The 13,152-nt window shown below is 45.1% G+C and overlaps 1 protein-coding gene across 1 annotated transcript; it reads left to right on the forward strand.

Annotated features, from left to right (window-relative positions):
* The first annotated feature begins 521 nt into the window (after positions 1 to 521).
* LOC119463797 (translocator protein) lies at positions 522 to 13,152 on the forward strand. Its single transcript, XM_037724622.2, has 5 exons — positions 522 to 670; positions 2,489 to 2,682; positions 4,262 to 4,363; positions 11,119 to 11,331; positions 12,795 to 13,152. Exons 2-5 carry the CDS (start codon positions 2,566 to 2,568, stop codon positions 12,969 to 12,971), a joined length of 609 nt encoding a protein of 202 aa, XP_037580550.2. The 5' UTR covers positions 522 to 670; positions 2,489 to 2,565; the 3' UTR covers positions 12,972 to 13,152.

Here is a 13,152-nt window from a genome sequence, read left to right on the forward strand (position 1 = left end):
TTTATTTAATCAATCAATTATGTTTATTTAACGTGCCCAGGAACGACCCTAAGGTCTGAGTGCTGGCGCACACATACATTACAAACCAAAAACAAAACACTGCAGGGGAATATCACTAAAAAATAAATGATTAAAAATTAAAATTGTGAAAAGAAGAGAGTACCGAGAACAAAGCGCAAAGTAAATACAAAAGAAAAAGGAGGAGAAGGGCACTTGAACAATGCATGAAATTATAACACAAGGCAAAGCTCGGAAAAGAACGATGACAAGGAGTTATGAAAGATATCAAGATCACGAAAGTAAGCGTTGTAAAGACTCTGTATCCTGTGGACGGTTGAGTGTTCATAATAATAATAATAATAATAATAATAATAATAATAATAATAATAATAATAATAATAATAATAATAATAATAATAATAATAATAATAATAATAATAATAATAATAATAATAATAATAAACGGAGAGCAAGCTGGGGGCGCTCCCCAAAATCACCGATCTACGCAATCATAGAAGATGAAGAAGAGGAATCGGAAGAGCCATGGCGGGTTAGACGTCAGCCGATGGCCAAATTTCTGGCCATCGTTGCCATGACTGGACCAGAAAAACCGGCCCAGCATCCCCGCGGCACCACCGAGCAAGGAGGGCGTCCCGCAAGGCACCACCAGGTAGGTCGATCCAGCACTGCGCTCGTAAGCAGCTGAAGGCGCGTCATATGGGCCACTGTGCCATTTACAAGCAGATGTCCTATAGAAGGATTCCACTTTCGACTATTGAAAGAGTCCGCTGCGTTCAGCAAGTAAGAATAGAACTGGGAAGCACCAACGGTATACATAGTGCGCCAATTCATAATTCCGCAGATTTTCGGCTCTTTTGTTTTCATTTGCAGTTGAATTCCTTAAACCAATTACTTGGCGTAGCAACTGAGCGTTTATTGAAAACGAAGGGAAGCTATCTACGTGGTGATAAACAATATCGGCCACTTGTATCAGTGGTTGTGAAGATTAATGCGATTAGCATTATTAGGGTATCTCACTAACTTTGTGGAGGCTATCTATCTATCTATCTATCTATCTATCTATCTATCTATCTATCTATCTATCTATCTATCTATCTATCTATCTATCTATCTATCTATCTATCTATCTATCTATCTAATTGTGCCTAGCTTTTTTTCGCGCCAACTTGGATCACCGGAAAGTACGTGGTTTAATGGATGCAGCATCGAGCTGCTGTGCTGTAAGGGAACCGGGTTCGAATCCAACCACCGGATCGACCATCTTAGGTCACTGCTTATGTGCCACTCTTGAATGAAAAACAAATTCCCTTGCCCTACGGAATGTCTAAACATGCCCTTTCGGTAGTCATGTACGCAAATAAATTATAAATAAAATAAATATGTGCACTTTTCATTGTTAACATCGCGCACCATTACGGGGCACTTTAATACCTCAGTTGCTGCGATCACCGATAGCAACAGCTGAAGAAAGACGCAGTTTCGCCCGAAAGGCGAACCATCGATTGCGACAGCTAGTTAGTAGACAGCTATACGAAGTTAGGATAGTAATTTTATCGGCTGTGTAAACTTGTAAACGTTTGCTTACTAACTAAATTAACAAGCACGGTGTCAGGCGTGCACAAGCAATTAAACATGAATACATCTCACTCGATGACCACGCGCACTCGTTGTCAAAACGCTGGAGTGAGAAAGCCTCGAAGCAGCAGCGAGCGAATTGACCTTCGTGCCACCTCTCGCTTCAACGCGAACCAAGCGGTGAGAAGACAGCGCAGACGAAGCTATAAGTACTCGCTTTGCGATCGCAGATCGCTTTGAGGATAGGGCCCGCGTGGCCCTCCCTCCTCACGAACCCCCCCGGTGCCTTGCGCGCGATGGAATACTGCGAGCTACCTTCCTGCTTCCCTCCCTTGCGCGCGCGATATTGTAGATAGATAGATAGATAGATAGATAGATAGATAGATAGATAGATAGATAGATAGATAGATAGATAGATAGATAGATAGATAGATAGATAGATAGATAGATAGATAGATAGATAGATAGATAGATAGATAGATAGATAGATAGATAGATAAAGATGGTTGATTATTACTCGCTGGTGTAACGGGCTAATTCGACCGAAGGAAGTATCAGGTCGTCCACTCACATCGATGCGCTTCTGCACCGATAAATGAATAAGCAATACCCGCCGGGATGGCTCAGTCAGCTAAGGCGTTGCGCTGCTGAGCACGAGGTCGCGGTATAAAATCCCTGCCGTGGCGGCCGCATTTCGATGGAGGCGAAATGCAAAAACGCCCGTGTGCTTGCGTTGTAGTGCACGTTAAAGAACCCCAGGTGGTCAAAATTAATCCGGAGCCCTCCACTGCGGCGTGCCTCATAATCAGAATTGGTTTTGGCACGTAAAACCCCAGAAAGAAGAACAAGAAGAAATGAATAGGCAATATATTCACTCCCGCACGTGTCCCAGATTCACCTGCCCGCTGCGGCGTTCATGCTGCGAGGTCTACAGTAATCGGGAGGACTGTCGTCACGACACCGGCCAAGATGAAGTTCGGATTCGTCGAGCTGCCCAGACAGCGGCCTCACCATTCGGCTCCGAAGGTCTCGGCTGCCAGTTCAGGCGGCGCCGAAGGGTGCGGCGATGTCTGCCGCTTGACACTGGTAGGTAACATTCATCAGGTCTGAGATTTATTGATCGCTTTCACGTTACCGTAAACTACACGAAAAAATCACGCTTCATTCCACTGCTGTGAAGGTGGATTAGCAGCGAAGCAGTTTAGCACACGACCTAGAGGTGACAAAGAATTTAGATCAAAGGTATGAGCAAATATTGTTTCTCTTGAGCGTTGACGGCGGTCATCCCGAAGACAGACACACGCACACACACTATTGTTTTAATCGGCGGTTTTGATCGGCGGCATATACCTTCGCGTGGAAGACTACCGCCACCTCGGGGAGCCGGAGGAAACTAGACACGCGCAAGGGGACCGCGCCACGCCGGGAGAGCGGAAGAAAACTAGGCACGCAAGCGCTTGAAACGACGACAAAGAAAGGGCGGTGCGAGCGTACACATGACCGACGCGGGTCGCACACAGGCAAATCTTTGAGAAACCCTTATTATCTACATGAGAGTCTACTGATCTTTAAAATGGTGCCTATTGATAACTAATCTACTAAAAGTAAATAGCCAAGTGATGAGACGTATAAGCTTTTGCATAGTATGAAGCGACTTTGCATCAAATTCGGGAGCTTAGTTTTTGCACACGCAGATTTTTAGACGGACACGAAAAATCCACGGAACCTTAGCCATAGACAGCTTCGCTGTAATAAACATTCATGGTTGTAACCCCGTCATTGAAGACAAGGATAAAGAAGCCGAGGGGACACCACCATGCGCTGTCCCGTAATCTGTAGTGACCTCTTTTATTTTCCTTTGACAAGAACATGCAAATGGCAAAAAGAGAGGAAAACGTGGTTCTAAGTTATATTGTAAGCATATTTCTTGGTACATGTACACAAACATTAATCGTGGGATGAATGATCAACCTGAAACAATGCGTTCGTGTCAGTGGGACACCCAGTAGATATAAATAAAATAATACGAACTTTATATTTTTAAATAAGTTCGAAAGACTAGCGGTTTTTGGATATCCTAAACTATTTCAGGGCATAAAGCAAGATTCTGGCCTATTAATTAGGTAGCAAAATCTTGACTTTTTTTCAATAAAACGAGCATGTTACCTTTAAATCAATTCAGAGCTTGCTTGCATTGAACACATTTCAGCGTTCACCGTGAAAAAGTTGGTGATGCATGATCCTCTACGGACCGCGCACACGAACGGGAACGCTAGCAAACAAAATTGCGATGTGGCATCTAAGCGCAATGAGTCGCTTAATAAGCACTCGTCGAATTCGTAAACGTCGAATTCATAAGGTTTACCTCTTATAAGTTTCGTGTTCGCAGCTAAGAAAGTATGGCCTGAAGTTACGGTCTAGCAACAAGTACAGATTTCAAAGTCCCGAAAGCCCTCAAATGGTTTTTCTCTTCGCCATGTGCCTCTGAAAGAAATACCGAGGGTCGCGAAACTAAATTGGGGAGCGGTTATAACTTCCATATTGATAAGAACCAACCACGCAGTCAATTGCATGATATTAAGCCTAATTCATAATGCTTATCCGGGAGACCTAATTTTCAGGCCTCCTTGAGATTGTCACTCAGTCACTTCGCCTTCGCATGCAGCTGAGGAAGTACAGCGTTCCGGTGGGCATCACGCTGATTCCAAGCATCGGGGGCGCCTTCTGCTCCCTATACCTCCGCAAAGAGCACCGACACTGGTACGAGGTACGACGACCAAAACTGGTTGATTGATTGATTCATTCATTCATTCGATATGTGTAAAGTGACATAAAAGAGAACAATTATTTTATATCTATTAGTAAATTGCCCTTCTACAATACCAAAAAGAAAGCCACTCTTCGTCGGAAGAGGGTCAGAAATGACTCGAAAATGAGAGACGGGAGGTGACGCAGCCTTGACGTTCCTTCAACAGCTCACCGCGACGTCACAAAATTTGACGTCGTGTGCTCAGACCTAGTTAATTGTTTAGGGATAAAGATGGACAACGTTGCATTTTAAAAGAGACAAAGACTGAAATTAACAAGTTTCAGGAACTTTAACAGAGTCACAACAGCCGAAGTTGTTGGTGCGAAATGAAAAAAAAAAAAGAAGACTGATAGTTAGGCTATCATTTTCGGTTCCAGCAGGCAACCTGTTACCGCGAACTTAACGTAAATTAGGTTTTTAAGAAATATTTTTATCAGCCTGTACGTATTTAGCGTTCCCCGTTAGCATAACCCTGTTATGCCCAAACACAGTTCCACATCACGGAGGATTACAACGACTTGTCCACCGTATTCATTCATTCATTCATTCATTCATTCATTCATGCAACGGAGGGTAAATTTCATTTAAAAACAATAGGATTTTATTAGAGATGAAACTTAATTAGTAAAGTGGTTATTTAATTAGTCATTAATTGGTTTGCTGAACCATCCGTATAGCCAGAAAACTCGCGTATCAGAAAACGCTACTATATGTTATGCGTTTAGTTTCCCATACTTAAATTACAGGTTTTAGGAATTGAATAACGTAACGTTTACGATACGTTGGCCGTTAATTAGAGGGTTAAAGGGTAACTACGCGGCTTTCAAGTTTTCCGTGCCTGCGTAACATTTTATGCACAGCCGCGCCTTTCCGATTTGACTCATCGTCGCTGCCTGGGGGAGTGCTCGAGATGTTAGATTACAGGCACCTGTTGCCACCTAAATCCTTCAGTGAAATTGTTGCGCTGTGAACGGCTTATCAGTATTTAGAAAAGTATTTTGCCAACGCCTTCGAACAGACCAGAGCAGCCGTGGTGGTTTTTAAAATCGGGCCAACAGGATAGCGGGACTTACGGAGACTTTCTAGAAAACATGGCAGATTGCTTGCTTCCCTTTCAATGTCCTTTTGCTGTTTGATGTGAATGTTCCTAATAGTTGTACCTGAGGAGACCGTTCGGAAGGCGAGATGCTTGGGCGATCCTCGCCCCAGCATAGAGCCTGTTTAATAGTGTGCACATATGTACTACCTGTGTACATATGTGCACACTATTACATATGTACTACTCACGTACTTTCGTTATTTATTGTGCATATTGTGAATAAGCTTTTTCTAAACACTTTCTACACGAGGTCTTAGAACAAAAAAATGAGCGCAGCTTGCACTTGTGGTGCAAGGCTGGAGCAAACAGCGGAGCTCGTGATTGACCAAGCTACAACCAGGGTCGCTATCCCGACGACGCTCGACACTCAAACGCAGATTATCGCGTTCTCGTTCTAAACAGCACTAATGCGCACGCTGTGCCTTTACTCGGCGACAATTTTTCTTAGCAGTGCTGTGAAATCTACGGAGCCGAAACGCAGCTTTGAATTGAATTGAATTCCGGGGTTTTACGTGCCAAAGCCACGATTTGAGTATGAGGACGCAGTACTTAACGTGCCCCCAATGCATGGCACACGGGCGGTTTTGCGTTTTGCCCCCATCAAAATGCAGCCGCAGCGGCCGGGATTCGATCCCGCGACCTCGCGGACTTATAAGCTGCGCAACGCCATAGCCGCTAAGCCACAGCGGCGCGTGAAACGCAGCGTCTCCCTATACGCGCCGCGAAAGAGTTCTTTAAGTTTAATTGTAACTTTCATATTTCACTTGGTCAAATAGATTTTACTGTAGCATTTTCAAAACAATGATATCGGAAGTTGTACACAATATAAAGCCATTGTACACCTAATTATATAGTTGTTTCCGCTCTTTTTTTTTTTATTTCTTGGACCGCACCACGTTTTCTGCATGCCTGTTCTCTACAGACCACGTGGTCTGAGGAAACCAAGTTGGTCACCGCCGAACGTCAAAGCAACATTATATTGGTATTGGTATTTTATTTCACACAAAGACATGTGCAGAGATTGTACAAATTGTGACAAGGAAGGCGGGAAAAAAACTGCTGCATGAACAGCAGCTTGACTGGCCCTATACCTGCCCTTTCACTCGCCAGCAACAGCACAGTTTGGTACGTAAATCTGTTAAGCAACCAGGCGAGCAGGGAAATGCAAAATCAAAGTTACAGACAAGATACAACGCAATGTCACGATTTCATTATACACTATAATCGATAATTAAATATAACTCAGTTAAACACATGAATGAGTACATAAAGTGTGGAGGTTGGCTTTATAGGAAGTAGGCGTAACGAGCCTTCAGTTAGTCGGCATTTATTAAATGTGCGGAGTAGGGAGTCAGCCAGCCTTTGGAAACCATAGTTTGCGTGTACACGTCGTGTGTGCCAACATTCTCTATGCGTTATATATGCTATATTTTCCCTCAGATTGACAATGGTGCGCAGGTTGTTGTGCCGTTTATGAAGTTCAGTTTTCAAATTACATACACGTAGATATGACCACATAAAGCCAAAAGACAACCTGTATATATAGTAACTGGATGTTACTGGATATATAGTAACTGGGCCAAGCGTATTTAGGAAAATCAGAAGCACAACTTCGCGGTTATCTTAGGCTTATTATTTACCCAACAGTTTCGGTCGGTGGAAAAAGGTCGGTCCACCGACCGAAACTGTTGGGTAAATAATAAACCTAAGATAACCGCGAAGTTGTGCTTCTGATTTTCCTATATATATATATATATATATATATATATATATATATATATATATATATATATATGGATTTTTCAATGGTTTAATGGACCAAGCGTATTTAGAAAAATTAGAAGCACAACTACGCGGTTATCTTAGGTTTATTTACCCGACAGTTTCGGTCGGTGGACCGACGGGGTGCGTTTGACCGCTACAATGACGAAGCCAAGTGGTCAACGCGGCGTTCAATCACCTCGTTGGCGGGGCAAGGGAAGCGTACCGCCTTCTGCGGCTGGCACGAACGTAGAAGCACACTAGTGTTCCTGACGAGCTGCTGTGTGAATGGTCTGGTCTGAACTTGTAAAGGTCAATCTAACTTCGTCTAATGTGTCACTGGGCGCTGAATAACGCCAGCCATTTTCCCATCAGCCTCATCTCCATGCATCGTCAACGTGCCCTCTTCACAACCATTTTCTCTCTCTCTCTCTCTGACCACTGCCGGCGCTGTTCATCAACCAAGCATTCTAAGACGCCTGGCAGCCGCGAGGGCGCTGTTTCTTCTGCCCAGCAGGAGTTGCATGATGCGTCGCGCCAACGCGTCGCACTGCGTATAGTGAGAACACCGTGCGGATTTCAGGCGCAATGTTAAATCTTGATATAGCTATCAACGCTTCACCCTTCGGGCGAAACTGCCAAAATTTTTTATTACACTTATGAGTATATTTTGATCTTTATCGTACTTCGAGAACGGAACTGCGATAGTATTTTTTTTTTAATGCTGTTGCTGCACTCCGGGAACGGACGAAGTATTTCCGCTTGTTGGATTTTGTTTCATCCTTTGGAGAATCGGTTGTGTTTTTAGTGAAATGCACAGAAAGACAAGAAATTTTTTTATCGAAAAAATTGTATTGCTAGGTTAGTTAATTATCGTCTATAGCGCCGCTTCAGCTGGTTGTCTCAGGTCATATGTCTCGGTGGATGGAAACAGAAAAAAAAATGTATGGAAATTTACAAACACGACAAAAAGTAAATCGGGAGGGAGAATATGTAGGCTAACACAAAGGGCAGTGCCTTGCTATTTGACGCCCGAGCTCGCTGCCTGAGGACAAAAAAAAAAAAAAAATGCGGCACAGTTGTGAGAACTTGCAGAATCACATCGCAACCCAATTTTCATCGAAGCTGCGTACCTCAAGCAGTTGCAATAAGAATGTCCACTGCCGCGGCCTGCAATTAAATCACATACAGTTAAATATTGGTCGTGTAGGACTGGCTCATTTGAAACATTTGCCGCATATAACGGTTTCGAGCAATTCCTAAGGAATGTTTACAAACGCAGCAATTCATCCACACATATTTTACTTCGGCAGACCATTAGCATCCCCCCCCCCCCCCCCCACTCATTTTGCCAAATTTGATCTCGGTTGCGTTCACAGTTCTCCCAGGGCAGAGGAATCAATTCTGCTTTGTTCGTAAAACACACCTACAACACTACGGATCGCTGACATACGTAATCTACAACTAGTGCCGTTTAGTCCACACATTTTGAAGCTCGCCTCCACGTGACCCATAACTTGCTCCAAATTTTAAACAAATAAACAAGGCGCCTTGTTCAATTCACCGAGAACACCGGGGAAACCTACTACAACCCTCGCATAACGCATAAAAAGAAGAAACGAAAACGAGGAGTTCACTGACAACAATTAGGCCAACAACGCTTACGTTTCGCCACACAATGCACTTCAATGACCCCCGCTTCCACGAAATATAAACTTGCTGTAAGGTCTATAGAGTTACCTCGGGACATTGGCAAGCATAGCTTAAAACGGCTGTATGATAGTTTGGAGCGCTGAGTTTAATAATTTTGATTTACAAAGGCTGCATTTATTGCACACGCATTTAACTGGAAACAAATGTTTACCGCAGCGCCCCCCCCCCCCCCCTCCACATTCTCGCTAAATTTGATCGGGGTGGCATCTGCAGTTCTGTTAGGGAAACGAGCTAAATTATGCGTCGCTCGTAATTCACATTCATAACGATCCAAAGCGCTTGCGTACGTAATTTATTGCAAATGATGGAAATAACCCACACACACGGTCCTTATATGTATACATTCATCCAACGGCATCCAGAAAAGCGTAACTCAACGTTCTTGGGCAGTTGAGTTGCGGTTTCCTAGATTAAATTGGTGGGAATTCATTACGCCACCGAAATAAGCTCATGCGTGGAAGCGGCCATGATTTCCTCGAATCACGGGCTTCAAATCTTGCATTGGCATCAATCATATATATGCATCTGGAATATTCCAGAGTGAGTCCAATATACGCGTTATAGACTAGAAACCTTGCATCGGATGGTGCTAACTGCCTTAATAGGTAGCTGGGACCCATTATAGTAAGAGTGACGAGCATCTTTTGTCAATAATGTTACTAACGCTACCATTACCAACTGCATGCAGTTATACCAGGGTAGTGAATGCTGTGACAACTAGTTAGTAACTACAACGACATTTTTTTTAAGGAGTGTGTGCATCTGTGGTATAATAGGAATCCCGAGGAGATTTCTGAATTATCGCTACTTCCCTACACTTAAGAAATTTCGAACCCACTTTCGGCAACACCCTGTACATTCTAAGCAGACCCTCTATATGTACAACTAACGTAGTACCATTCCAGACCCGTTCGTGGAGCGAGCCGGGCCCCAGAGTTCGGCTAGGACGATGCAAAATATACACGTGCGGCCCCAGGCGGCAAAACAATGGACCGCGTACGTGACGCGGGTAATGGAGCTAAACATACAGCTTCAGCTGCTGCGTTCACGGTGCATAACGGTCTTATATATGGGCAATTCTGACGAACGCGTGCAGAATGCATACGTCACATCAACGCCGCCATTGCCTTCTGGAGCGCCGCTGTAAAGTGTTTGTTTTATTAGACACCAGGGCGGCGCATGCATCGCGCATGTGTTTTTCATCGGAGCTTTTTGGTAGTGCGTGCTCTGCGGAAGCGCGTGGCAGAGCGCTGGTGGTTACGCACCATAAACTATTTGATTGAGAGGACGGGATGCCCTCACGAGTGCGGCTGGCCGTGGGTTTTGCAACGCCTGGCTTTTTGGGCTTGCGGTTATTTTGCTCGTTTTGTCTTACTTCTCGCGCGCGAGTCTGTGAGCGCACGTGTGACGCAGGGGGCGCATAGATATTTAGTACGAAATTTGCTACACTACGTTTCATACTTAATAGTCAACGCTGCGGAAGCCCCATACGCAAGTAGTTCGGTCATTGAAGTCTCACTCCGCGCGCGTTTCGCAGTGCGGCATGTACTCGATCTGCCACGCTTTCTACGGAACAACTACTTCATATAATACTACTAGAACTCGTGGACTTAAGGTTACGACGAATCACGTGCCATCCTCGCACGCCTGCGCACGCCGTATGTGATGCACTATGTTTTGATCGCGAGTGCGAGCGGTGCACTGTGGCCGCTGGTTACGGAAGCGTGTCACTCCGCTTTTTCAGTGGTGAATAAGTTGAAATCTGCGACGTATTCCATGCAGTAATTACGTCATGTTTTGAGACATGAAGTACGAGTCTTTTAAAAATTATTTAATTATATCTGGTTTTACGTGCGGAAACCACGATCTGATTATGAGGCACGCCGCAGTAGTACGTAGGACTGCGGATTAATTTTGGCCACCTGGGGTTCCTTAACATGCGCGCAATGCCCGATACGCAGGTGTTTCTTTAATCATGCCCCAATGCATAGGAATGCGGCCGTCACGACCGGGATCGAGCCCGCATCCTCAAGCTCGGCAGCGCAATGTACGCCATATAGCCGATGAGCTACCACGCCGGGTTTGGAGTCGGACACGATACGAAGTGTACACCAGGACGCCCTCTGTCGCGCGTGTGCAGAACCTTCGCAAGCCCGTGTGGTGTCCCCGCCAGTGGGCCTTCTTCCCAGTGTTTAACGCGTGCTACGCCTCGATGGGCCTCGCCTCTTACATGGTGTACGCGCAGCAGGGCTACCAGGGTTCCACCAGGCTCGCACTGCAGCTGTACGGCACCCAGCTGGTGCTCGCCTGGTTCTGGGTGCCGTTGCTCTTCAGACGACGAATGCTGGGACTGGTGAGCACCCCGCCCCCTCTGTGCACATGCTCCTCGCTCGATTCACTCCGGTTTCAGTGCCGGTTTTAGCCCTGACCTCCGAGATCTGGCAATCTAGTGAAACATGGCCTCTGAGATCTGGCGATCTCTGAGGCCATGTCGATCTTGGAGGCCACGTTGTAACTGTAAAGTTTTCTACTGAAATAATTAGAGAGAAATATAGCGCTGCAACCATTCCGCTACGCAAGATACCAAGACAAGCAAGAGATGCTTAGAGTATTTGTGAAAAAAAAAAATAAGCAGGTGAGAGATGGCATCGGGGTCATCACCGGCATATGTAACTTCGCGCGATAAAGCATGATAGAATAAGTGCAAGATTACGACATTTACAGCCACGTTCTGTAAGCCACATAAGTGGCTTACAAGAGGTGGCTGAGCCACCCGGATTTAGAGGGGATACCATCAGAAACCATGATCATGGTAATGATGAGTAGTACTTTGTCTAATCTCCGTGTTTATGGCTTCAGACATGCTTGTGGCTTTATTCATTACGTTTTATCTTGCGTTAATTGGCGAGCATTTCCAAGCAATAATACTTTTTTCTAAAGGCGTAAAGGCAGCTTATGACTCTGCGAACATGCACGATCATTGCGAATGGTTGTCCTCACAACGCATCACTTTGTTCAAGATGATCAAACTACAATGCCTCATAGTCGTTTGAAGCCAGAAAGGGCGAAGTTTAGGCAAATGCATGCACTACCTGCTATTTCAAACGTGCATTCATGGGTATATCGAATGTTCATTTCTGCTTCAGTCTACATGTTTTTATTTCTCGAAAAGGCGATTTCGGCGGAAGTACGCGTTTCAAGTTAATAAAAGTCGTCACCTCTGTCCCATAATTCGTTTGCAAAGTTTGTTTCACAGTGTGAATAAAGATGCTCAGATGTTCATAAACGATAACCCTACTTCTTAAAAGTACAACTGAATTATTCTTCTAATATTTCTTCTTCTTCTTCTCTCTGGGGTCTTACGTGCCAAAACCAGTTCTGATAATGAGGCACGCCGTAGTGATTAATTTTGACCACCTGGGGTTCTTTAACGTGCACTACAACGCAAGCACACGGGCGTTTTTGCATTTCGCCTCCATTGAAACGCGGCCGCCGCAGCCGGGATTCGATTCCGCGACCTCGTGCTCAGCAGCACAACGCCTTAGCTAACTGAGCCACCGCGGCGGGTTCTAAGTATATATACTTTGTGCATGTGTTATGTGTACTTTGCTTGTGATCTCTTTGTCTTTCTCTTCATTGCGCACAAATCGAAAGGCTTTCATTTGCCGTTTTGGGACACATAAATGAATTCGTGCGCTGGCTGTACCCGTATATTTCTACCTCCAGACACCAGCTATGGTACATTTTGTAGGCAATTCTACGCCTGTACCCACAACGACTATTCATTGCTTTACTCATTCGTGTCTCTTGTGCAAGGCCCTGGTGGACTCCGTGCTGCTGGCCGGGTTCTCCGGCGCGACGCTCTGGTGCTTCGCGCCCATCAGCACCAGCGCCGCCGCCATTTTCGTGCCCTCCTTCCTCTGGTCCGTCTACCTCATGCTCACCTCTCTCTTCCTCTGGAGGCGCAATTCCATCGTCCTCAAGAACGGCTAGGAACGATAAATTCTGAACTTTCACCCCCCGCCGCCGTACGGCGCAATAACCCGTATACCCGATATTGCTTACCCGTGAATGGGGTCCCGGAAAACGGAGATCGAGGAAAAGAAATTATTGCCATTACTTGTTTCGAACATACTGATTGTTTGGGTACTCTTGTGCTTTAACGAACGCTATA

This window comes from Dermacentor silvarum, chromosome 9, assembly GCF_013339745.2.
Source record: "Dermacentor silvarum isolate Dsil-2018 chromosome 9, BIME_Dsil_1.4, whole genome shotgun sequence".
Lineage (NCBI taxonomy): Eukaryota > Metazoa > Arthropoda > Arachnida > Ixodida > Ixodidae > Dermacentor > Dermacentor silvarum.

What these genes read in the sequence shown, in the direction of transcription:
- LOC119463797 (XM_037724622.2), top strand. Translation starts at nt 2,566, where the DNA reads ATGAAGTTCGGATTCGTCGAGCTGCCCAGACAGCGGCCTCACCATTCG. An exon ending in AGCACCGACACTGGTACGAG is followed by an intron (nt 4,364 to 11,118) that starts GTACGACGACCA and finishes GCGCGTGTGCAG; the next exon opens with AACCTTCGCAAGCCCGTGTG. An exon ending in GACGACGAATGCTGGGACTG is followed by an intron (nt 11,332 to 12,794) that starts GTGAGCACCCCG and finishes CTCTTGTGCAAG; the next exon opens with GCCCTGGTGGACTCCGTGCT.